This window comes from Oncorhynchus nerka, linkage group LG12 (assembly GCF_034236695.1).
Source record: "Oncorhynchus nerka isolate Pitt River linkage group LG12, Oner_Uvic_2.0, whole genome shotgun sequence".
NCBI lineage: Eukaryota > Metazoa > Chordata > Actinopteri > Salmoniformes > Salmonidae > Oncorhynchus > Oncorhynchus nerka.
In genome coordinates this window covers 26,290,365-26,313,929 of record NC_088407.1, presented here as the reverse complement: position 1 = coordinate 26,313,929, position 23,565 = coordinate 26,290,365, and the positions used below count along the sequence as shown (strand labels likewise).

The 23,565-nt window shown below is 42.5% G+C and overlaps 1 protein-coding gene and 1 pseudogene across 2 annotated transcripts; one reads left to right on the top strand and one right to left on the bottom strand.

The window, feature by feature from the left end:
- Positions 1-1,668: 1,668 nt before the first annotated feature.
- On the bottom strand, positions 1,669-5,041 carry LOC115138011 (RNA-binding protein 4B-like; annotated as a pseudogene).
- A 325-nt stretch (positions 5,042-5,366) lies between these two features.
- Positions 5,367-23,149, top strand: tifa (TRAF interacting protein with forkhead associated domain). 2 transcript variants are annotated; one of them, XM_029674402.2, is made up of 2 exons: positions 5,367-5,665; positions 21,129-23,149. In XM_029674402.2, the coding sequence occupies exons 1-2, from the start codon at positions 5,620-5,622 to the stop codon at positions 21,794-21,796; spliced, it is 714 nt and encodes a 237-aa protein (XP_029530262.2). In that variant the 5' UTR covers positions 5,367-5,619; the 3' UTR covers positions 21,797-23,149. The 2 variants fall into 2 exon arrangements, with proteins under 2 accessions (XP_029530262.2, XP_029530263.1); XM_029674403.2 differs by lacking the exon at positions 5,367-5,665 and adding an exon at positions 20,435-20,550.
- Positions 23,150-23,565: the final 416 nt, after the last annotated feature.

The window sequence follows — 23,565 nt, the reverse complement described above, 5'->3', positions numbered from 1 at the left end:
AAAATAAAATGTAAATACACACACATTACCAGGAACCTGCTGGCCTGAAAATACTTGGTCCCTGCCTGATTATGGAAGGGCAATCTTGGATTCAAATAACAAATTCCCCGACAATTGTTTGGTTAACAGCTGAGGGATGGGCTGGAGAAATGTAACCACTGAAAATCATAAACTGCGCTATTGAAACGACTGACTATCTATGAGATCAAAATAATAGTTAACCAGACTTTGAAGCTATAGTTTGTTAACAATTAAACAAGTTTTATTTTATTTTTTTTACAAACAGTGGAGTAACAAACTTACGTTTGGGCTGTAAAACATTTTTTGGGGGTAGGACAGCTTAACTATGCTCATGAGGCATTAAAGCCATATTCTGTAAGAATCAATGGTTAGGCATATACAATTAATTTAAGTCCCAAAATGTTGATGAAACCCAGATTTCCCCTTTAAAAGACATTTGATTGACATACTGCTTTTTAGTTTGGAAAGGAATTACCTGTCCACACTCAGCATAAATCACAAGGTTGTTTTCCTTTTCCCTGTACTAAATCCAGAAAATACCTCTACTCCTGTGTACCTAAATTTCTCACATCTTTAACCCTTAGTTTCATACAACCCACAACTGATCCCGATTCCCATCTTACCTGGTTAGGCCACTGCAGGCTGTGCCAAGAACATCTCTCCAAAGAGTCTTCCAGAGCAAGGGTGCTCAGAACAGTCATGCCAAGTGTAATATGGTGAGAACTGGGGACATGACAATAAAGCCCCATCAATCCAACCCATGAAACCTAAATAAATTGATGGGCAGTGAAGGGGTTGATTTAGATAGTTCAATTGTGATTGAGCACTTGAAGTCGAGGGGAGATATAAGCGCTAACGTTATTTCACATTGGTAGAGGCCGATTCTTAGATTTATCATAATCAAGCATGTATCCCCCGTTCACGATTCAATGGTTTAAGTATATTGTGAAGCAACTGATCACCCGCCATTGAATCACTGATAGTGATAAGAGTCTGTGACACGACTATGATTTAACAGGATAAAAAAAATATATCCAAATGACTATACAATTCAGTTTATTTTATTTACTAAAATCATGTCCTCTGTGATGACAAACAAGAACGTTACCCACCTTGGTAAAACTAGCTACAATCAGCAAATATTTGTCCAATTAAATTAACCAACTAGTCCATTGTTGTAGTCCGTCGTAGTGGTTTTATTACGCCGTGGTACATTGTCGCAGAGCGCAACCTTTTCATAATCCATAAATTGTCATAATTTCAGACGTAGATTGAACAAACGTGGTGGTTTAATTTCAAAGGAAACACATGATGGTTCGTATTCAAGTCGATATACAGTCACGATTATTTGATATTAATAACATCCTTTTCATAATAACGTGCTGCAGCTTCCATTCATCAAATTTCAGAAATTTGATTTAACAGCAAAAGTTTGTATCATGACACGTTACAGTATATCAAGGACGTAAAATTAAAAAAAACGACTGACTAAAAGGCTTCTGGGAGCCAGAGACTATAAATGTAGCTAAAGCACAATACTAAAATACAAAACAAAAAAGGCCAAAACAATACGAGTGTAATAAAAGTGTTTTAGATGACGAGGGGTCATGCATTACAATTCCTCCTGAGAGTGTTGCAGGAGAACGAAACGCGCTCAACCAGACGGGGGTAAATCGCTGCGTGCATCAGGAGACGACGGCGGTGACGAGGACACAGATCTTGTTGAAATATTTAAACCTGGAAAGAGAGCAAACCACACACACACACACACACAAGTCAAGCGCCTGTTATACCACTAGCGAACATGTTTCCATTTATGAGCGATCTACATTCATTGTTCAATTATCAGCAACTTGAAATATTTCCATCTAAATGGTGAAATTATTACTCTGTTCCTCACTTTTACCAATACATGATTTATGTTTAGCTCAATCGTTGCCTACAAACCAGCAGTGCCAACAAGAGGATTAATAATCACGATTTTCCGCAGAGCTTTTACACATGCTTTTTCTCCCAGTTCAAGCATTTCACAGTTAATCTGAAGGTTTAGCGAAGAGCGACTGTCAGACCATTCCTCTTAGAACTGAGGCATGATACCCATCTAAAGAGCGCATCAAGTGACCTTGGACCCTCCATATAGAGGATAGGTACTACTTCACCTCCCATTAGAATGTTTGTAGCGCAAGCCTATTCTCACCTTGAGTCAAACGCCGGTGTACGCTGCTTAGTAATAGCGGGCCGGTGGCGGCGGCGGCAACCTGTCGGCGTAGGGGTCTCTGGTACGTGGTAGGTTGTACATCGCGGGCCGAGAGACGGGGGAGAGTCGGGAACGCTCATAGGAGTAACCGTTACCGGCGGGGGCATGGGGGAGGGGGGCCCTCCGAATGGGACTGCGGTCCCTGGTGTAGTATGCAGACGGGGGGAGGAGGGAGGGGGCGACGCTCATATGGATCGAGGCCAGAGGCCATGAAACGCTCCCTGACCATGGAAGAGGGGGCGGGGGAGGAGGGGGTAAGGAGCCTACACGCCTCTCATCATAGGACATTATGCCATAAGCGGCAGGACGAGCCCTGTATTTCTCATAGTAATCCACCACGGCATAGCTCTCCCTCTCGCGCTCATAAGCACGCTCAGGGTACGGGGCTCGTCTAGGGGGAGGGGGTGGTGGAGGGGGGGCAGGGTACCCGTGATGAGGGGGTGGGTGACGACCTCTTAGATAGCTAGGGGGTGGAGGATCATGCCTCTCCCCGGGGTAGCCACGGGGGGGCCTGTATCCCCCCCTTTGAGGTGGGGGGTAGTCTTCTTCCTCCTCATACCTGGGACGGCTCTTTGATATCTGAACATGGATACGTTTCCCTATTAGGGAGAGAAATACCAAAAAAACATGATTAGGTGGGAGAGAGGAAGTAGCCAAAGGTTTTAATGTGTAACCTTTTAAACAGCATAAGCCTTCACAAAAATCTTACCCTGGAATTCAATGTTGTCTAATCCCTTGATGGCATCCAAAGCCTCGTCGGAGTTGTCCATGTGCACAAACGCGAAGTTTTTGACAATAGCACATTCAGAGACTGTGCCGTACTCCTCGAACAAAGTGCGGAGCTCATCATCGTTGCCTTTCTCCACGTTTGTCACGTGGAGTTTGACGGCTCCCTGGTTCTTCCCGCGACTAGCCTCGACATTTATTGCCGTGCCATGCAACTTGTAGAGGTGCAGGCTGCGGATGGCTTTGGTGGCAGACTTACGGTCATCCATGTGGACGAAAGCAAAATTCTTGACGATGGCACATTCTGTGACGGCACCGTACTGTGAGAAGAGTGCCTGGATTTCATCCTTGTCTGCCTCCCGAGGGACATTCCCAATGAAGATCTTGACCATCCTTGAAGCAGTGTTGTAGAAAGCCTGAGGTAAGAGGGGGGAAAAATATCAATAATGAGACACCACCACCCCCCCACCCCATCTACTAAAAATATTTTAAATTACTTACTGACTGGATATGCATCTCAAATATGACTATATAGCTAACCACATTATCATCAAATGTCTTTGCTACCTACTTGTAGATGCTAGCTAATTAATATTACAAAGTGCAGTACACTGGTTTTGGGCATTAACAATAGACAAAGCGTTAGTAATTTAGCCTTTCATTGTAGTCAAGGCAATCTATTTCCTTGAGTTTCTTCGTATCAAATAACCAATTCCTGGATTACTCAATATATTAATAAAGTCTTATTTAATCAACAAATACCATAGTTGAAACAAGGTTAAGGGTACATGACTGTGTACTTATCTGTCTATTGGCAAAATCACTACATATCCTAGTCGAGCCAAGCACAGTTCCAAGACCAGTCAGAAAAGTCCAGTCCAGCTAACCCTATGCCAATGGATCTCAAAACGTAACTTGGATCCGCGTTAAGTAGCAATGACAATGATATCCTTCACCACTATCATCATACAACATCTCAAACCAGTCACCACCAGACTGTTCAACAAAATACATTTAAGTTTCTTTCCATACAATATCTTAGTTATATGAATGTATAACTGGTAAAGCCGTTTTAAAAAGTTGAGGGTGCAATATTTATTAAGTTTGACAATGTGGACAAAAAACAAGCAGTTCGGCTAGCTTAGACGGTAAAGGGTTAAACTAGCTCGGGCCTAGTGCGCATGTGCGCCAATTCAGGAGACCCTAAACCTAGTTGTAATGCCCTGATAGGGAACGAGAAATACCTAGTCAGTTGTCCAACAATGTATTCAACTGAAATGTATCTTCCGCATTTAACCCAACCCCGCTGAATAAGGAACTGGCGGCAAAAAGACAAGCGAATATCAGATGGCATACTTACTAAAGAGAGAAAAATCGATATACAACCTCAACCAACTAACTGTTAATAGTAAAACAAAGCTTAAAATTGAGTGAACCCTGAATATAGAAAATGTATGAGGAATTCGCTTCCGGACACGGTAGACTCCTCCTCCTCACCACTATGTGGCTAGCTGTCTAGCATGGTAGCTAACCACTTTGTCCAGAAACCGGTCTTTTTTTCAAACCCCGAAAACGCAGATAAGCCGCGTATTATTTCTCAACATGATAATGCCAAGGCAAAACAACTTTCATGCGACCGAAATCAGACATGCCTAGAAAACGGCGAAAAAGATTGTACATATTGTCTAGTTAGATAGCAACTACGTAGCTTAGCAATTGCTCTAACGTTAGCTTGCCACCCAGCTCACACGTCGTCGTGTCCGTCCGAGAAGAGGGGCACTCTAAAAACAAATTTTGCTACTGCAAAACACTGAAAATATTATTTAGTACTGGTAGGCTTTACATTAATATACACTTTGTATCGATTTCAAATGTTTCCGTATAGTTATTTACATTTTTCTATCGACCAAGAAATATTGAATGTGACTCATACCTCAATCAGCTATCTGCCTTACAGTCACACAAGAAAAATGGCTACACCAGCGTTCTAAGAAGCGGATAAATCCCGCCTACTGAGATGCTTCGTCAAAGCTGATTGGTTAGACAAGCAGTGTTGGGCGGTAAAGGCAAGAGTTTCGGTCGTCACTAGTTTAACACAGCCACAACGTCATATTGTGTCTAAACATCGTACATTTCTACAATTTATGTGAGTGCATTGTAAAAATGTGTTTATATATATGTGATATATATATATACCATAATTTACTAATACATTCTGCTTACACAATAGCGGGGAACATTTGATCTACAGAGCCTACTAATTTCTGTCATGAAAAAGGCCTAGACGTGGATGTCGATTATGGCAGCCCCGCATCTCTCTGATTCAGAGGGGTTGGGTTAAATGCGGAAGACACATTTCAGTTGAATGCATTCAGTTGTACAACTGACAAGGTATCGCCCTTTCCCTTAGATGCACTGGGATATTACCAACAGGAACGTGAAATGTCACCACTAAGTTAATTAATCTGTGAATTGTCTTCTCTAGTTCTCAAGCTCAACTACTTTGCCCTTGTAAAATAATGTTTCCTTCAAGTTAGTGGAGTTGCGATGGCCTCCACCTTTGCCCCTAATTATTCCAATTTATGTGGGCTATTTTGAGCCAAAGTTAATCGAGGATGAGACCAGGAACCCTTCCTTCTCCAAGATCCTCAAATGGTTCAGGTATGTTGATGATATTCTCTATGTGTGGATTGGCATTGAGCAAAAACTCCATGAATTAACTTCCTTTTTTAATATTATGAACACTGACCTGAAGTTCTTTATTGATTATACGACCATACGAGTGTCCATTCTTGGGCATGTGAATGAGGAACTTATCACCACTCTGTATCAGAAAGAGACTGACAAATGCTTTTCTCCTAGTAAGTAGCACTCATCCTAGTGCCCTTAAAGGTTTACACAAGAGCCAGTTCTATAGGCTCAGACGTGTGTCATTCGACAGAGGACTTTATTGATAAAGTTTTCTGGACAGGGGTTACTCCACCCTGTGTGTGGAAGAGGCATACCAAATTGAGCTCTCTAAACCTCGCCAGGATATACAAAAAAAGTGTTAACTTCAAAAGGAGTTCTCTGTTACTTGCATTACTACATTCACCCCAAAAGCTTAATCGCCCCTAGTGGCATCGGAGACGTGTTGATGGATGTTGAGCATCAAGTGTCTTAGTGACGCATAATTAAAGTTGCCAGAAACCAGAAAAGCAGCCTCTGGGTGTAGATTTTCTTGCTTGTTTATAGCCTTGTGCCAGCTTGTTATTTTTTTATCCTGAGGTGGAATGTATACAACATTCACGATAACAGCTGAAATGTCCCTCGGGAGGTAGAAAAGTCTGCATTTAACCACCAAGGGCAGTGAACAGTAGGTCGACACTTCCACCGCGTTGGAGTTGATGTAGAGGCAAACCACTACTTTGACCCCATCTGTTCCTGCCAATACATACCAACAGCCTGGGAGGATGGGAAACCACAACTCAACAAACCCTTTAACTCTTCTGAAGTCAAATCTCATGTACCCAAATACTTCTCAGAAGCTGCCACCACAACATCTATTTTCTGCGATTTACTTTCCATTTCTGCGGTGCAGTTGAAAACCATTGCTATGAGCGCTAAGAAGCCAACCTTACTGAAACATAACTCAATCGTTACCCTATCCCTCTATACCAGCACAAATCTACTACTCACTGTGATCCTCTCAGGATCCCTCACCCATCCTCCTCCACATTTTTTCACTGACCAAGACACTTTCACCAAAAATGTCACTCCTACTGGTCCAGATTCTTCCTCAACACACAGCTCTTCTTCCTTGCTGTCCATAACCATGTCTATCCGTTCACCACTATTGCCCAGCTGCATGGCTTGCAAAGCACACATCGAAGACGTTTCTCCAAAACCCAACTTCTGTTCCTTAGCCAACTTTACAAGTCTGTCTATCTCTGACTTCACTATACAGGCGACGTCTCTTTCCAAACCAAAGTTCCTATGACATGCACTGTCAATTGTGGGACCTTATGTAGACAGGTGTGTTTCTTTCTAAATCATGTCCAAACAATTGAATTGGCCACAAGTTCACTCCAATCAAGCTATAGCGACGTCTCAGGGCAAATCAAAGGAAATTGGATGCACCGGAGCTCAATTTGGAGTATCATAGCAAAGGGGTGTGAATCAAAAAAATCTAATCCAACTTTCACATGTGCTGCATACAAGTCTAGGACCAAAAGGCTGCTAAACAGCTTCTAACCCCAAGCCATAAACCTGCTGAACAATTAATCAAATGGCCAGACTCTTTACATTCTCCCCCTCCATTTGTTTTGTTCACTGCTACACGCCGTTTACTTTCTATGAAGTCACTTCACCCCTACCTGCATGTACAAATGACCTCAATTAACCTGTACCCCCACACACTGACTCGGTACTGGTACCCCCTGTATATAGCCTTGTTATGTTATTGTGTTAGTTTTTATAATTTTTTGGGGGAAATGTTTTAACTCTTCTTGAACGGCACTGTTGGTTAAGGGCTTGTAAGTAAGCATTTCACTGTAAGGTCTACACTTGTTGTATTTTGCGCATGTGACAAAGTTCGATTTGAATACTTATGTATATTAGATATTTTTGTATTTCATTTTCAATACATTTGCTAACATTTCTAAAACAATATGTTTTTGCTTTGTCATTATAGTGTGTAGATGGGTGAGAAAAAAATCCAGGTAATCCATTTTGAATTCAGGCTGTAACACATCAAAATGTGGAATTGCCAAGGTGTTTGAATACTTCCTGAAGGCACTGTGTATAGTGTTCTATATGTGTTTTCCTTTGCTTTCCTTATGGAGCGCTTTTCAGCTGTAATGCTCCCTTTTTGAGAGTATAGGTTCCTTATACTGACATTTAATTGTTCCATTTTATATGACATCTAGTGACCCTTTGGGATACTTTAGATTACCACAGGTGTTGCGGTCGTTATCTCTGGCTCACTGTGTGGCCTTACAGTGCCTCCGGAAGGTATTCAGAACACTTGACTTTTTCCACATTTGTTAGGTTACAGCCTTACTCTAAAATTGATTAAATTGTTTTTTTTATCATCAATCTACACAATACCCCATAATGACAAAGAAAAACAGGTTTGTAGAAAGTTTTGCTAATTTATTCAAAATAAAACAGAAATATTACATTTACATAAGTATTCAGACCCTTTACTCAGTACTTTGTTGAAGCACCTCTGGCAGCAATTACAGCCTCGAGTCATCTTGGGTATGACGCAACAAGCTTGGCACACCTGTATTTGGGGAGTTTCTCCCATTCTTCTCTGCAGATCCTCTCAAGCTCTGTAAGGTTGGATGGGGAGTGTTGCTGTACAGCTATTTTCAGGTCTCTCCAGAGATGATCGATTGGGTTCAAGTCCAGGCTCTGGCTGGGCCACTCAAGGATATTCAGAGACTTGTCCCGAAGCCACTCCTGTGTTGCCTTGGCTGTGTGCTTAGGGTCGTTGTCCTGTTGGAAGGTGAACCTTTGCCCCAGTCAGAGGTCCTGAGCGCTCTGGAGCATCATCTACAGTGAAGCATCACCATGCTTCACCGTTAAGATGGTGGCAGGTTTCCTCCAGACGTGACACTTGGCATTCAGGTCAAAGAGTTTCAACAGACCAGAGAATCTTCTTTCTCATGGTCAAGAGTCTTTAGGTGCCTTTTGGCAAACTCCAAGCTGGCGGTCATGGCCTTTTACTGAGGAGTGGCTTCCATCTGGCCACTCTACCATAAAGGCCTGATTGGTGAAGTGCTGCAGAGATGGTTGCCCTTCTTAAAGGTTCTCCACAGAAGAACCCTAGAGCTCTGTCAGAGTGACCATCAGGTTCTTGGTCACCTCCCTGACCAAGGCACTTCTCCCCCGATTGCTCAGTTTGGTCGGACAGCCAGCAATAGGAAGTCTTGGTGGCTCCAGACTTATTCCAATTAAGAATGATGGAGGGCCACTGTGTTCTTGGGGATCTTCAACGCTGCATACATGTTTTGGTACCATTCCCCAGATCTGTGCCTCGACACAATCCTGTCTCTGAGTGCTACGGACAATTCCTTCGACCTTATGGCATGGTTTTCGCTCTGACATGCACTGTCAACTGTGGGACCTTATATAGACAGTTGTGTGCCATTCCAAATTATGTCCAATCAATTGAATTTACCACAAGTGGACTCAAATCAAGTTGTAGAAATATCTGAAGGATGATCAATGGAAACATGATGCACCTGAGCTCAATTTTGAGTCTCATAGCAAAGGGTTTGAATACCTGTGTAAATAAGGTATTTTTATTTTAATACATTTGAAGAGAAATCTAAAACTGTTTTCGCTTAGTCATTTGGTATTGTGTGCAGATTGCTGAGGATTATTTTATTTAACCCATTTTAGAATAAGGCAAGTAGTCTGAATACTTTCCGAAGGCATTGTATATGTCACACTATTGTTTGTGGAGACTGACCGAAAGCTCAGCGACATTTAAAGACATTTGCATCTGACTGGAAGTATGCTGAGACTTTTTCCCTTTGGCCTCCAGCACCTTCACTAATAGATTCTGTCTTTTATCTAATACATTCTACTAACACTTGTAACAATCTTTTTAAATACATACAGATGTTTTAGATGACTTTTTATTGGGTAAGAGTGGGACCATTGTGGTGCAAGGGGATTTTGAGAAGCACATACAGCTATGTTTTGACTTCTTTGATCAGCGTGTATATCATCTATCCAGCAGAGGGCAGTAGGCTTCCATAAAGGGAACACACCACAGCCAAACCAAAAGGATCTCAGATGGATATTTGGGTTCATAGAAAACGATAGATTATCTGTAGGCTACCCCCCAACGGAAATTATACATGATCTGTAAACACATCTGTAGTCTCGTGTGGCCAGCCTTCCAACATTATGTACAGTACCCTCATTTGGAAAGGGCACTAGTAACCCTGAGTGAACAAACAAGATCGTGGTTTTTAAAATATTTTATTAGGGGGGTGTATACAGCTGTACAGACCAATACAACTATTTTACAGCATAGGTTAAAATACATATGAATGCTTAATAAATTCTAATTTTCTAACTTACCAGGGGCCTTGAACTTCAAACAAAGGGGTGCATTCAATAGGAACCAAACGGGCCGAAACAGAGGGGGACTCAGTAGCATTAACTTGTACAATTAGAAACGCTTGTTTTCGTTGCTAAATGTTTCACTTTGGTGTACACTAATGAATACATCCCCTAAATCAATATGTACCTGCTGACTTTAAGACTTTGTCCATGCTTGCTTATGGATGGAATTACACTGAACAAAAATATAAACAACATGTGAAGTGTTGGTCACACATTTCAAGAGCTGACACAAAAGACCAAGACATTTCCCATACACACACACAAAAAAAAGCTTATTTCTCCAATTTTGGGCAAAAATTTCTTTACATCCCTGTTAGTGATAATTTCTCCTTTGCCAATATAATCCATGCACCTGACAGCTGTGGCATATCAAGGAGCTGATTAAACAGCATGATCATTACACAGGTACATCTTGTGCTGGGGAAAATAAAAGACCACTCTAAAATGTGCAGATTTGTTACACAAAACAATGCCACAGACGTCTCTAGTTGGGGGACTGCATACTGGCATACTGACTGCAGGAATGTCAACTAGAACTGTTGCCAGAGAACTGAATGTTAATTTCTCTACAATAAGCCGCCTCCGTCATTTTAGAGAATTTGGCAGTATGTCCAACCGGCCTCACAACCATAGACCTTGTGTATGGCATTTTGTGGGCTAGCTGTTTGCTGATGTCAACGTTGTGAACAGTGTGCCCCATGGTTGCGGTGGGGTTATGGTATGGGCAGGCATAAGCCAGGGACAACGAACACAACTGCCTTTTATCTATGGCAATTTGAATGCAGAAAGAAACCGTGCCGAGCCCCTGAAGCCCATTGTCATGCCATTCATACAGTCATCACCTCGTGTTTCAGCACGATAATTCACGCCTCCATGTCGCAAAGATCTGTACACAATTCCTGGATGCTGAAAATTTCCCAGTTCTTTCATGGCCTGCATACTCAGACATGTCAATGATTGAGCATGTTTGGGATGCTCTGAAATCACGTGTACGACAGCGTGTGCCAGTTCCCGCCAATATCCAGCAACTTCGCACAGCCATTGAATAGGAGTGGGACGACATTTCACAGGCCACAAACAACAGCCTGACCAACTCTATGCGAAGGGGGATGTGTCACACTGCATGAGGCAAATGGTCACACCAGATACGGACTGGTTTTCTGATCCACGCCCCTATCTCTTTTTTGAGGTATCAGTGAACAACAGATGCATATCTGTATTCCCAGTTATGTTAGGTTCATAGATTAGGACCTAATTAATTTAATTTGAGTGATTCCCTTATATGAACTGTTAAACTCAGTAAAATAGATGAAATTATAGCATGTTGCGTTTATATTTTTGTTCAGTATATATTTTAAACAAATCTGAATCCTTCACAACGACGTAAAACATTTCCACAACCAAAATCATGTTTACAGAGCATTCGGAAAGAGTTCAGACCCCTTGACTTTTTCCACATTTTGTTACATTACAGCCTTATTCTAAAATTGATTAAGTTTTCGCCCCTCAATCTACACACAAAATCCCATAATGACAAAGCAAATACAGGTTTAGACATTTTTGCAAATGTATTACAAATAAAAAACAGATATCACATTAACATAAGTATTTAGACCCTTTACTTAGTACTTTGTTGATGCACCTTTGGAAGCGATTACAGCCTCGAGTCTTCTTGGGTATGACGCAACAAGCTTGTATTTGGGGAGTTTCTCCCATTCTTCTCTGCAGATCCTCTCAAGCTCTGTAAGGTTTGATGGGGAGCGTCACTGCACAGCTATTTTTAGGTCTCTCAATAGATGTTCGATCGGATTAAAAGGCATTCAGAGACTTGTCCCAAAGCCACTCCTGTGTTGTATTGGCTGTGCGCTTAGGGTCGTTGTCCTGTTGGAATGTGTACCTTCACCCCAGTCTAAGGTCCTGAGCACGTTTTTATCAAGGATCTCTGTACTTTGCTTTGTTCGTTTTCCTTCGATCCTGACTAGTCTCCCAGTCCCTGCCGCTGAAAAACATCCCCAAAGCATGATGCTGCCACAACCTTGCTTCACTGTAGGGATGGTGCCAGGTTTCCTTCAAACGTGACGCTTGGCATTCAGGCTAAATAATTAATTATTGGTTTCATCAGACCAGAGAAGCTTGTTTCTCATGGTCAGTCCTTTGGGTGCCTTTTGGTAAACTCCAAGCGGGATGTTAGGTGCCTTTTACTGAAGAGTGGCTTCCGTCTGGCCACTCTACCACAAAGGCTGCAGAGATGGGAGAACCTTCCAGAAGGACAACCATCTCCACAGAGGAACTCTGGAGCTCTGTCAGAGTGCCCATCGGGTTCTTGGTCTCCTCCTTGACCAAGGCCTTCTCCTCCGATTGCTCAGTTTGGCCAGGAAGCCAGCTCTAGGAAATATTGGTGGTTCAAAACTTCTTCCATTTAAGAATGGAGGCCACTGTGATCTTGGGGACCTTCAATGTCGCAGAAATTGTTTGGTACTCTTCTTCTTTCTCGGCTTTCTACAGACAATTTCTTCAACCTCATGGCTTGGTTTTTGCTCTGACATGCACTGTCAGATGTGGGACCTTAGACAGGTGTGTGCCGTTCCAAATCCTGTCTAATCAATTGAATTGGCCAAAAGTAGACTAATATCAAGTTGGAGAAACATCAAGGATGATAAATGGAAACAGGATGCACCTGATCTCAATTGTCTCATAGCAAAGGGTCTGAATACTTATGTAAATAAGGTATTCCTCTTTTTTATACATTTGTAAAACTTTCCAAAAACCTGTTTTCGCTTGGTCATTATGGGGTATTGTGTGTAGATTGATAGAACATATATATATTTTTATCCATTAGAATATGGCTACAATGTAACAATGTGAAAAGTCAAGGGGTCAGAATACTTTCCGAATGCACTGTATGTTTAAAGTGCAGCTGTTAACCAAACAAGTGGTGATGAGGCTTAAGAAATGTGGGTTAACCACTCAAATTCATAGACTGAGCGATTGGTACAAGGACCGACCATATATGAGCTAAAAATTTCAGTTTTGAAGCTGCAGTTTGTTTACAAAGAATTGAGTAAGACAAGCTTATATTTGGGGTTCTGATGAACATATTTCTGTGTAGGGCAGTTGAAGGTCATGAGGCATTTAAGTTGTATTCTTCAAGAATCAATGGCTAGGCCTTTACATCATTAACATAAGTCCCAAAATGTTGATGAATCCCAGATTGACCCTTTAGACATTTGGTTGACAATGGTTGCATTTATGCACGCAGCCCATATCTGATATTCTTTTCACTAAATTGGCCTTTTGACCAATCAGCTCAGCTCTGAAAATGATCTGATGTGAAAAGAACTGATGTGATTGGTCACAATACGAATTAGTGGGGAAAATATATGACACTTGGAATGCCCGTCTAAACGCAGCCATATTGCTTTTTAGTTTTGGAAAGGAAGTCCAAAAAAACAAAACCTTACCTGTTCATGCCAGGCCTAAATCAAGCAAACAGAGGTCATTTGCCATTCTCCTGTACTAATAAATTGGGAAAGACCTTGACTCATGTGTACCTAAATTCATCACGCTTAACTCTTAGTTTCATACAACTGATCTTGATTCACATCTTTTACCTGGTTAAGTTACTGCAGGCTTTGCCAAGAACATCTCTCCAGAGATGCTCCAAGAGCAAGGGTGCTCATAACACCATCATGCCAAGTGTAATATGTTGAGAACTGGGGACATGACAATGACAATCCAACCCATGACACCTAAATAAATTGATGGGCAGTGAAGGGGTTGATTTAGATTTAGTTCAATTGTGATTGAGCGCTTGAAGTTCAGGGGAGACACAAGTGATAACGTTATTTCACATTGGTAGAGGACGAATCTTCATTTATCATCAGGCACATAACCCCCTTCACATGATCACAATTCAATGAGAAGCAACTGATCATCTGCCATCGGACCACTGATTGTGATAAGAATCTGCGATAAGATGTTAAGAGATCCAAAAATTAAAACAATTATTATACAATTCAGTTTGTCCTCTGATGACAAAAAAAACAACGTTATCCACATTGGGGTAACGAGCTACCATAAGCAAATATTTGATCATTTACAAATTAACCAACTAGTCAATTGTTGTAGTCCATCGTAGTGGTTTTATTATGCCGTTGTACATTGTCGCATAACTTCAGATTGAACAAGGAAACAAGATGGTTCGTATTTAAGTCGATATACAGTCACGATTATTTGCTAATAGTAACATCCTACTTGTAGCATCCTAACGTGTTGATGCTTCCATTCATCAAATTTAAGAAGTGTGACTTATCAGCAAAAGTTTGTATAATGACACATTACAGTATATCAAGACTAAATATTGGAACGTAAAAGAAATATGCACGGCTCAAAAAGAAATATGCACGGCTCAAAGGCTTCTGGGAGCCAGAGACTAAAAAGGTAGCTAAAGCACAATACTAAAATAATACAAACCAAAAAAGGCCAAAACAATACAAGTGTAATAAAAATGTTTTCGATGACGAGAAGTCAAACATTACAATTGCTCCTGAGAATGAAACGCGCTCAGCCACAGATGAATGCTGTGTGCATCAGGATGCGATGGCTGTAACGAGGACGCAAATCTTGTTGAAATAAATACACCTGGAAAGAGGGCGAACCACACACAAGTCAACCGGCGCGAACACGTGTTTCATTTATAAACAATCTACATTCATCGTTCCATTCTCATCAGCAGCAACTTGTGAGACACTTTCAATCTAAATGGTCAAATTAATACTCTACATCAGTTCCTCACTTTTACCAATACATGATTTATGTTTAGCTCAATCGTTGCCTACAAAACAGCAGTGCCAATGAGAGGATTAAGAATTACGATTTTTCGCAGAGCTCTCTTACACATGCTTTCTCTCTTTTTCTTTTTCTTTTCAAACATCAATTATTCCGGAGCTAGCCAGCTGAAGATTTCCATCAGCCACTCCTGGGCTACAATCACCTATCCGGAACCGTTTTACTGCCGATGCGGAGCCCCACCGGGCCTTCACGACTGGACTACTGACATTATCTGCCTGAGGGAGTTATCCAACTGGCCCCTCCGTCGCAACGTTACCTGAACGCCCATCTGTAGCCCGCTAATCATTAGCTGTCTTATTGGCTGCTATCTGAATAGGTCTATCGGACAATTTTTCTTGGGTAACTATAACTATATTTTTATTTTGCCAATTGGATTGATCCCCTCTACCATAAGGGAACACCACTTCCATCTACCGATGGAAACGCACCAGGTGGCTAAAAACAGACCTCCATCCTATGCTAGCTTGCTACCGATGACCCGGCTAGCTGTCTGAATCGCCGTTACCCCAACCAACCTCACTACTCACTGGACCCTTATGATCACTCGACTAAGCATGCCCCTCCTTTATGTCAATATGCCTTGTCCATTGCTGTTCTGGTTAGTGTTTATTGGCTTATTTCACTGTAGAGCCTCTAGCCCTGCTCATTATACCTCATCCAACCTTTCAGTTCCACCACCCACACATGCGATGACATCACTTGGTTTCAATTATGTTTTTAGAGACAATATCTCTCTCATCATCACTCAATACCTTGGTTTACCTCCACTGTATTCACATCCTACCATACCTTTGTCTGTACATTATACCTTGAAGCTATTTTATCGCCCCCAGAAACCTCCTTTTACTCTCTGTTCCAGACGTTCTAGACGACCAATTGTCATAGCTTTTAGCCGTACCCTTATCCTAGTCCTCCTCTGTTCCTCTGGTGATGTAGAGGTGAATCCAGGCCCTGCAGTGCCTAGGTCCACTCCTATTCCCCAGGCGCTCTCTTTTGATGACTTCTGTAACCGTAATAGCCTTGGTTTCATGCATGTTAACATTAGAAGCCTCCTAAGTTTGTTTTATTCACTGCTTTAGCACACTCTGCCAACCCGGATGTTCTAGCGGTGTCTGAATCCTGGCTTAGGAAGACCACCAAAAATTCTGAAATCTCCATCCCTAACTACAACATTTTCAGACAAGATAGAACGGCCAAAGGGGGCGGTGTTGCAATCTACTGCAAAGATAGCCTGCAGAGTTCTGTCCTACTATCCAGGTCTGTACCCAAACAATTTGAACTTCTACTTTTAAAAATCCACCTCTCTAAAATCAAGTCTCTCACCATTGCCGCCTGCTATAGACCACCCTCTGCCCCCAGCTGTGCTCTGGACACCATATGTGAACTGATTGCCCCCCATCTATCTTCAGAGCTTGTGCTGCTAGGCGACCTAAACTGGAACATGCTTAATACCTCAGCCATCAAACAATCTAAACTTGATGCCCTCAATCTCACACGAATTATCAATGAACCTACCAGGTACCACCCCAAAGCCGTAAACACGGGCACCCTCATAGATATCATCCTAACCAACTTGCCCTCTAAATACACCTCTGCTGTTTTTAACTAAGTTCTCAGCGATCACTGCCTCATTGCCTGCGTCCGTAATGGGTCAGCGGTCAAACAACCTCCACTCATCACTGTCAAACGCTACCTAAAACACTTCAGCGAGCAGGCCTTTCTAATCGACCTGGCCCGGTTACCTGGAAGGATATTGATCTCATCCCGTCTGTAGATGATGCCTGGTTATTTTTTTTAAATGCCTTCCCCACCATCTTAAATAAGCATGACCCAATCAAGAAATTTAGAACCAGGAACAGATATAGCCCTTGGTTCTCTCCAGACCGGACTGCCCTTAACCAACACAAAAACATCCTATGGCGTTCTGCATTAGCATCGAACAGCCCCCGTGATATGCAACGTTTCAGGGAAGCTAGACACCAATATACACAGGCAGTTGAAAAAGCTAGCCTTGGCTTTTCTAAGCAGAAATTTGCTTCCTGCAACACAAACTCAAAAAAGTTCTGGGACACTGTAAAGTCCATGGAGAATAAGAACACCTCCTCCCAGCTGCCCACTGCACTGAGGACAGGAAACACTGTCACCACCAATAAATCCACTATAATTGAGAATTTCAATAAGCATTTTTCTACAGCTGGCCATGCTTTCCACCTGGCTACCCATACCCCGGTCAACAGCACTGCACCCCCCACAGCAACTCGCCCAAGCCTTGCCCATTTCTCCTTCTCCCAAATCCAGTCAGCTGATGTTCTGAAAGAGCTGCATGATCTGGACCCCTACAAATCAGCCGGGCTAGACAATCTGGACCCTTTCTTTCTAAAAATGATCTGCAGAATTTGTTGCAACTCCTATTACTAGCCTGTTCAACCTCTCTTTCGTGTCGTTTGAGTTTCCCAACGATTGGAAAGCAGCTGCGGTCATCCCCTTCTTCAAAGGGGGGGACACTCTTGACCCAAACTGCTACAGACCTATATCTATCCTGCCCTGCCTTTAAGGTCTTCGAAAGACAAGTCAACAAACAGATTACTGACCATTTCGAATCCCACCATACCTTCTCCGCTATGCAATCTGGTTTCAGAGCTGGTCATGGGTGCACCTCAGCCACGCTCAAGGTCTTAAACGATATCTTAACCGCCATCGATAAGAAACAATACTGTGCAGCTGTATTCATTGACCTGGCCAAGGCTTTCGACTCTGTCAATCACCACATCCTCATCGGCAGACTCGACAGCCTTGGTTTCTCAAATGATTGCCTCGCCTGGTTCACCATCTACTTCTCTGATAGAGTTCAGTGTGTCAAATCGGAGGGTCTGTTGTCCGGGCCTCTGGCAGTCTCCATGGGGGTGCCACAGTGTTCAATTCTTGGACCGACTCTCTTCTCTGTATACATCAATGATGTCGCTCTTGCTGCTGGTGAGTCTCTGATCCACCTCTACGCAGACGACACCATTCTGTATACTTCTGGCCCTTCTTTGGACACTGTGTTAACAACCCTCCAGACGAGCTTCAATGCCACACAACTCTCCTTCCGTGGCCTCCAATTGCTCTTAAATACAAATAAAACTAAATGCATGCTCTTCAACCGATCACTGCCTGCAACTGCACGCCTGTCCAACATCACTACTCTGGACGATTCTGACTTAGAATATGTGGACAATTACAAATACCTAGGTGTCTGGTTAGACTGTAAACTCTCCTTCCAGACTCAAATCAAACATCTCCAAATCAAAGGTAAATCTAGAATTGGCTTCCTATTTCGCAACAAAGCATCCTTCACTCATCATGCCAAACATACCCTTGTAAAACTGACCATCCTACCGGTCCTCGACTTCGGCGATGTTATTTACAAAATAGCCTCAAATACCCTACTCAATAAATTGGATGCAGTCTATCACAGTGCCATCCGTTTTGTCACCAAAACCCCATATACTACCCACCACTGCGACCTGTACGCTCTCGTTGGCTGGCCCTCGCTTCATACTCGTCGCCAAACTCACTGGCACCAGGTCATCTACAAGACCCTTCTAGGTAAAGTCTCCCCTTATCTCAGCTCGCTGGTCACCATAGCAGCACCCACCTGTAGCACGCGCTCCAGCAGGTATATCTCTCTGGTCACCCCCAAAACCAATTCTTCCTTCCAGTTCTCTGCTGCCAATGACTGGAACAAACTACAAAAATCTCTGAAATGTATCTCCCTCACTAGCTTTAACCACCAGCTGTCAGAGCAGCTCAGATTACTGCACCTGTACATAGCCCATCTATAATTTAGCCCAAACAACAACCTCTCCCCCTACTGTATTTATTTATTTAGCTCCTTTGCACCCCATTATTTCTATCTCTACATTGCACATTCTTCCACTGCAAATCTACCATTCCAGTGTTTTACTTGCTATATTGTATTTACTTCGCCACCATGGCCTTTTTTTGCCTTTACTCCCCTTCTCACCTCATTTGCTCACATTGTATATACTTATTTTTCTACTGTATTATTGACTGCATGTCTGTTTTACTCCATGTGTAACTTTGTGTTGTTGTATGTGTCGAACTGCTTTGCTTTATCTTGGCCAGGTCGCAATTGTAAATGAGAACGTGTTCTCAACTTGCCAACCTGGTTAAATAAAGGTGAAATAAAACTTGTTTTTTTTTAAGTAGCTAACTTGGCAAATGCGCTAGCTAGTTATTCGCCACCTCTACAACACGCCTGTAACGTTATACGTCCGTGAAGAGGCACTCCAAAAGTTTGTTACTGCAAAAACACTGATAACATTCTTCAGTACGGGTAGAAATTCCATAAGGATAAACCTCGAGTCAATTTCAAATGTTTTAGTACAGCAGTTTTTTAAAGATGTTATCGACCAGAAATATTGAATAGTACACTTACCTCAATCGGAACGTTGGTTACTTCACTTTCGTATAAAAATGTCTACACCGCGTTCTAAGAGCGGAAAACCCCCTAGCCTGCTGAGATGCGTTATGCTAGCTGATTGGTTAGACAACCATTGTTCTTTGATTAGCCTGTGAATTGACCAATGACATTAAGTTATTACAGCGTTACTAACGCCAAGAGTAGGCACGTAATACGGACCATCAGTCACATGAGCAAACAGTGAATAGCTTGAAACTGCTTAGGCAAGTTGAGGTTATTTATTAGCCTAGCTAGGTACATAATACTATGATTGTGCCACTATTCGTACCAACTACTTCGAATAGTATGACTTATGATATTAGCTTGCCTGGTATACGTATTGTAATGAAACAGCAGTAAGCAGGTCTCGAACCCTCGACCTTCAAGCCCGAGGTCCGGCGCGCTATCGACTGTACCGCAAAAGCATGCTCGTGCGGCAGGGTCGTTTCTGCGCTTATAAACCCAGGGTCGTTACAGTACTTTATTGAACACATATAGACACTCTTCACTTTATTATCACCATGATCTGTAGAGCTATGTGTCGCAGGCAACCACGATTCGGGGTTTTGGCATGCTGATTACAGATGGCAGTCGATGATTGACAATAGCCCCCTTTCCCCAAAAGTTAATTTGACATGCAATCTCATCACAGATAAGAAGCTAGTTGGTTTAACTGATACTGCTCCTTTGTCGACTGTACTCACACGGTCATAAAATAGCCCTATGAGCCTGCATGTTACTGAAAATCGTAAGGAAGTTGTATTGAACCTGCCAAGGTGAAAGCATAATCAGACGTTCCCTAAACATCGAGCTATAACCGGATTATGACTAGCAGCAGTTCACTGCCACTGGTGGTGCTATGTATAGTGCTGCTGGTTCTGGCCGACGTAAGGATCACCCCCTTCCTGTTTTTTTGGTCCCAGCAGTATCCTCCGATACCCGTTATAGTTGACGCAACACTTTGTGCGCCAATAGGCAACAGTTGTACTGGTTCCAGTAAACAAAGCAAGTCAACCGTCGGAGACAGCCTACTGTATAATATAGCCCGATCTTTCGAGACGCTACAAGCAAAATAAATAATCCTACAGCCTACCCAATTTTACAGGTAAAATATAGCAAGTTTGGAAGTGAACATTCAGAATGGTTTTGTTTGAACGAATGTCATATGTGATTCTCATTAAAATGTCAGACAAACCTAGTATTGTCATTGGTGCTTAAGAAAAAGAAGTGTGGAAGATATTTACAGATTATATATCTAACATGTCATTCACCTTTCTCTGATGAAAATATAGAATGACCTTTGTGAAAAAGCAGTCTATCCTAAGCCGTTTCCCTGTGTATACTTGAAAAAGGCTACATTCGTATCACAGTGGAATTACTTTAAGCCAGTTAACTTTTTAGAGGAAATGCTGACAGGCTGAGGGTGTGGAATGATGATGCAATTCTAAGAACTAAAAATGTTAGAACAAATAACAAAGCACCTTGAGATTTTGTACTGCTTTATGGAAATACCCTGAATATTCTTCCTATGGATTAGAGTAATATAATTAAGTGTTTTTCATTCCATCACCCTCTGACATCCTCTATCTGAGCTGTTATTCTCTGTCTAGTAATGAGACTTATTTAGTGCCAGAATAACAAAAAGGTAATCCATTTGAATATTCCTCTCTGTTTTTCTTTTAGACCAAGTTAACCAGAAAGTGAAAGACAACATCCCTTCAATTGCATCAGCCATCATAAGATCCATCATGGAGGTGTCTCACACTGTGGAAACAGAGGAGCTGATGACATGCCTCCAGATCCAGCTCTACCACCCCCAGCAGGCTTCCAGGGCTCTGTACCGCATGTTGCCTTTGGAAACCAGACACAAGCTCCAGGCCGAGGACCCAGTGAGGCTGGGCCGGGATGCCCAGGCCTGCACCTTCGTGCTGGCCGACCCCCGTGTCTCCCGCAAGCAGCTGTCCTTGCAGGCCTACCGCACCTCCAACAGCCCGGACATGCTATTTTCTGTGCAGAACCTCAGCCAGAAGGGACGTGTGACTGTCAATGGGTTTGAGCTGGGGTTCCTGGAGAGGGCAGAGCTGCCTGGTAAGGCCCTGATACGGTTCGGGGAATATGAGATGCTGATACGCCGTGAGAATGGAGAGGCGAAGGGGAGCTTTGAGGTGGAGTTTGGGGTGCTGGCAGTACCCCCTTCCAGAGAGATGGGCATGGTCATGCCAAATATGGTGCCCGTCATGGACACGGGCTCAGACCTTTCAACCAATAGCATCCCACCACTCATGAGACAAGGGCCAATGGAGATGGATGAGACAATCATGTACCAATCAGGCAGGGCGCTTCTTCCATAAAATAGTTTTACTACAATGACAGCCATATTGTATTATTTTCTCTTCAACTAGAAGCAGTTTTCTTGAAAAATGCTGATGTTAAACATTCTGAAAGCTTAAATCAAAATGTTGACTGTATGTGGTGCCAAGCTATCAGTACCTCAAATGTTTTATATTCTACCTTATAACCCACTCCTCAGTATTATTTACTGTTATATTATTTTATCAAATGTGAAACTAAAGCTTGTGAATATTACCCTTTTTCATGATACCCAAATAAGAACAAGTATCAGAATTCAATGAAGAATGGGGTTAGGAAGGATACTGTTTTGTAAATGTTGATTATAATAGTAAAACTGTTTTATTTGAGTATCGTGTTACACATCATATTAAAGGCTTTGGCAAGTACAAGTAACTAAAATTTAACCGGCGAGGAACCAAGGCACATTCTGAAAAACTGGCTATATCTGTATATGTTTTAGTCTATCTGCATGTGAGATGAGATATGACCTCAATTTGCTCACTTTGACCCCATCTGCCTCACCATTGTCACCTGTGACACCTCAGATGGAACACTGGGAGCTGTCCTCTCCTCTCACAGCTGCAGAGTGGCATTGAGAGGCCCGTCGCCTTCACCTCAAGAACCCTGAGCCCCACTAAACAACGGTACTCTGTGGGTGAACGAGAAGCACTGGCCTGTGTCTGGGCGTACGAAATGTGGCACCTCTACTTATATGGCCGGCTGTTCACATTTCGACCCAGCCACCAGTCCCTCACTACGCTACTGTCGGCATACGGAACTGGCCACAAGCCACTTCAGGTTCAACAGATGGGCCTACTGCCTCAGACAGTATGACTATCAGCTGAAGTTCACTCCGGGGAGGGATAACGTGGTGGCAGACCTCTCACGCTCCTCCGATCGTCTTGCCAGACGACAACGAAACAGCTCGTACAAATACTCTACACTCCCCTTCAGTCAGCCGTCTCACTGGAGGAGCTGAAGCAAGCATCGTAACAGGATCCCACACTTTAACAGGATCAACCTGTAAGACAGCATGTTTCACTTATCGCCAATATCCAACAACTTCGCACAGCCATTGAAGAGGAGTGGGACAACATTCCACAGGCCACAAACAACAGCCTGACCAACTCTATCTGAATGAGATGTGTAGAGCAAATGATGGTCAAACCAGATACTGACTTGTTTTCTGATTCATGTCCCTACTTTTTTTTTATAGGTACAGTATCCTTGACCAACAGATGCATTTCTGTATTCCCAGTCATGTGAAATCAATAGATTATGACCTAATTTATTTATTTCAATTGACTCTTTTCCTTATATGAACTGTATCATTAAAATCTTTGAAAATGTTGCATCTTTTTGTTCTGTGATTTTACTTCACAGAGACAATTTCTTCAAGTTTAGCATTAAATCCACACATATTTGAAGTATCTGAATGATGGTGAAGGCGTTGATGGTATTTACAATATACAACTGGGGTTGGCAACTAGGTCTGGATGCCGTGAAAAAAAAATGAAATGTAGGCCTTCAGGCTAGCCTACTCCAGTGACATGAAATAGGGTATATACTCAAAAAAATATATACAAACCTTAAATAACTTTTGGTTCTCACAGTCAAGCGAAATTATACAATGGAAAATGCATCAGTTGTGCACCATTGCGCTCTGAAGAGTAAACAAGGATACAACCAGTGGCGACCCATCATTCAGGTCGCCCAACCTGTTTGTTGTTGCCTGTTTTGCATGTTATTTTGGCATTAATACATGTCA

Excerpts from the sequence above, each read along its gene's own strand:
- tifa (XM_029674402.2), top strand. The coding sequence starts at position 5,620 with ATGAGACCAGGAACCCTTCCTTCTCCAAGATCCTCAAATGGTTCAG. Across the intron at positions 5,666-21,128 it reads AAGATCCTCAAATGGTTCAG|ACCAAGTTAACCAGAAAGTG; the intron begins GTATGTTGATGA and ends TTTTTCTTTTAG.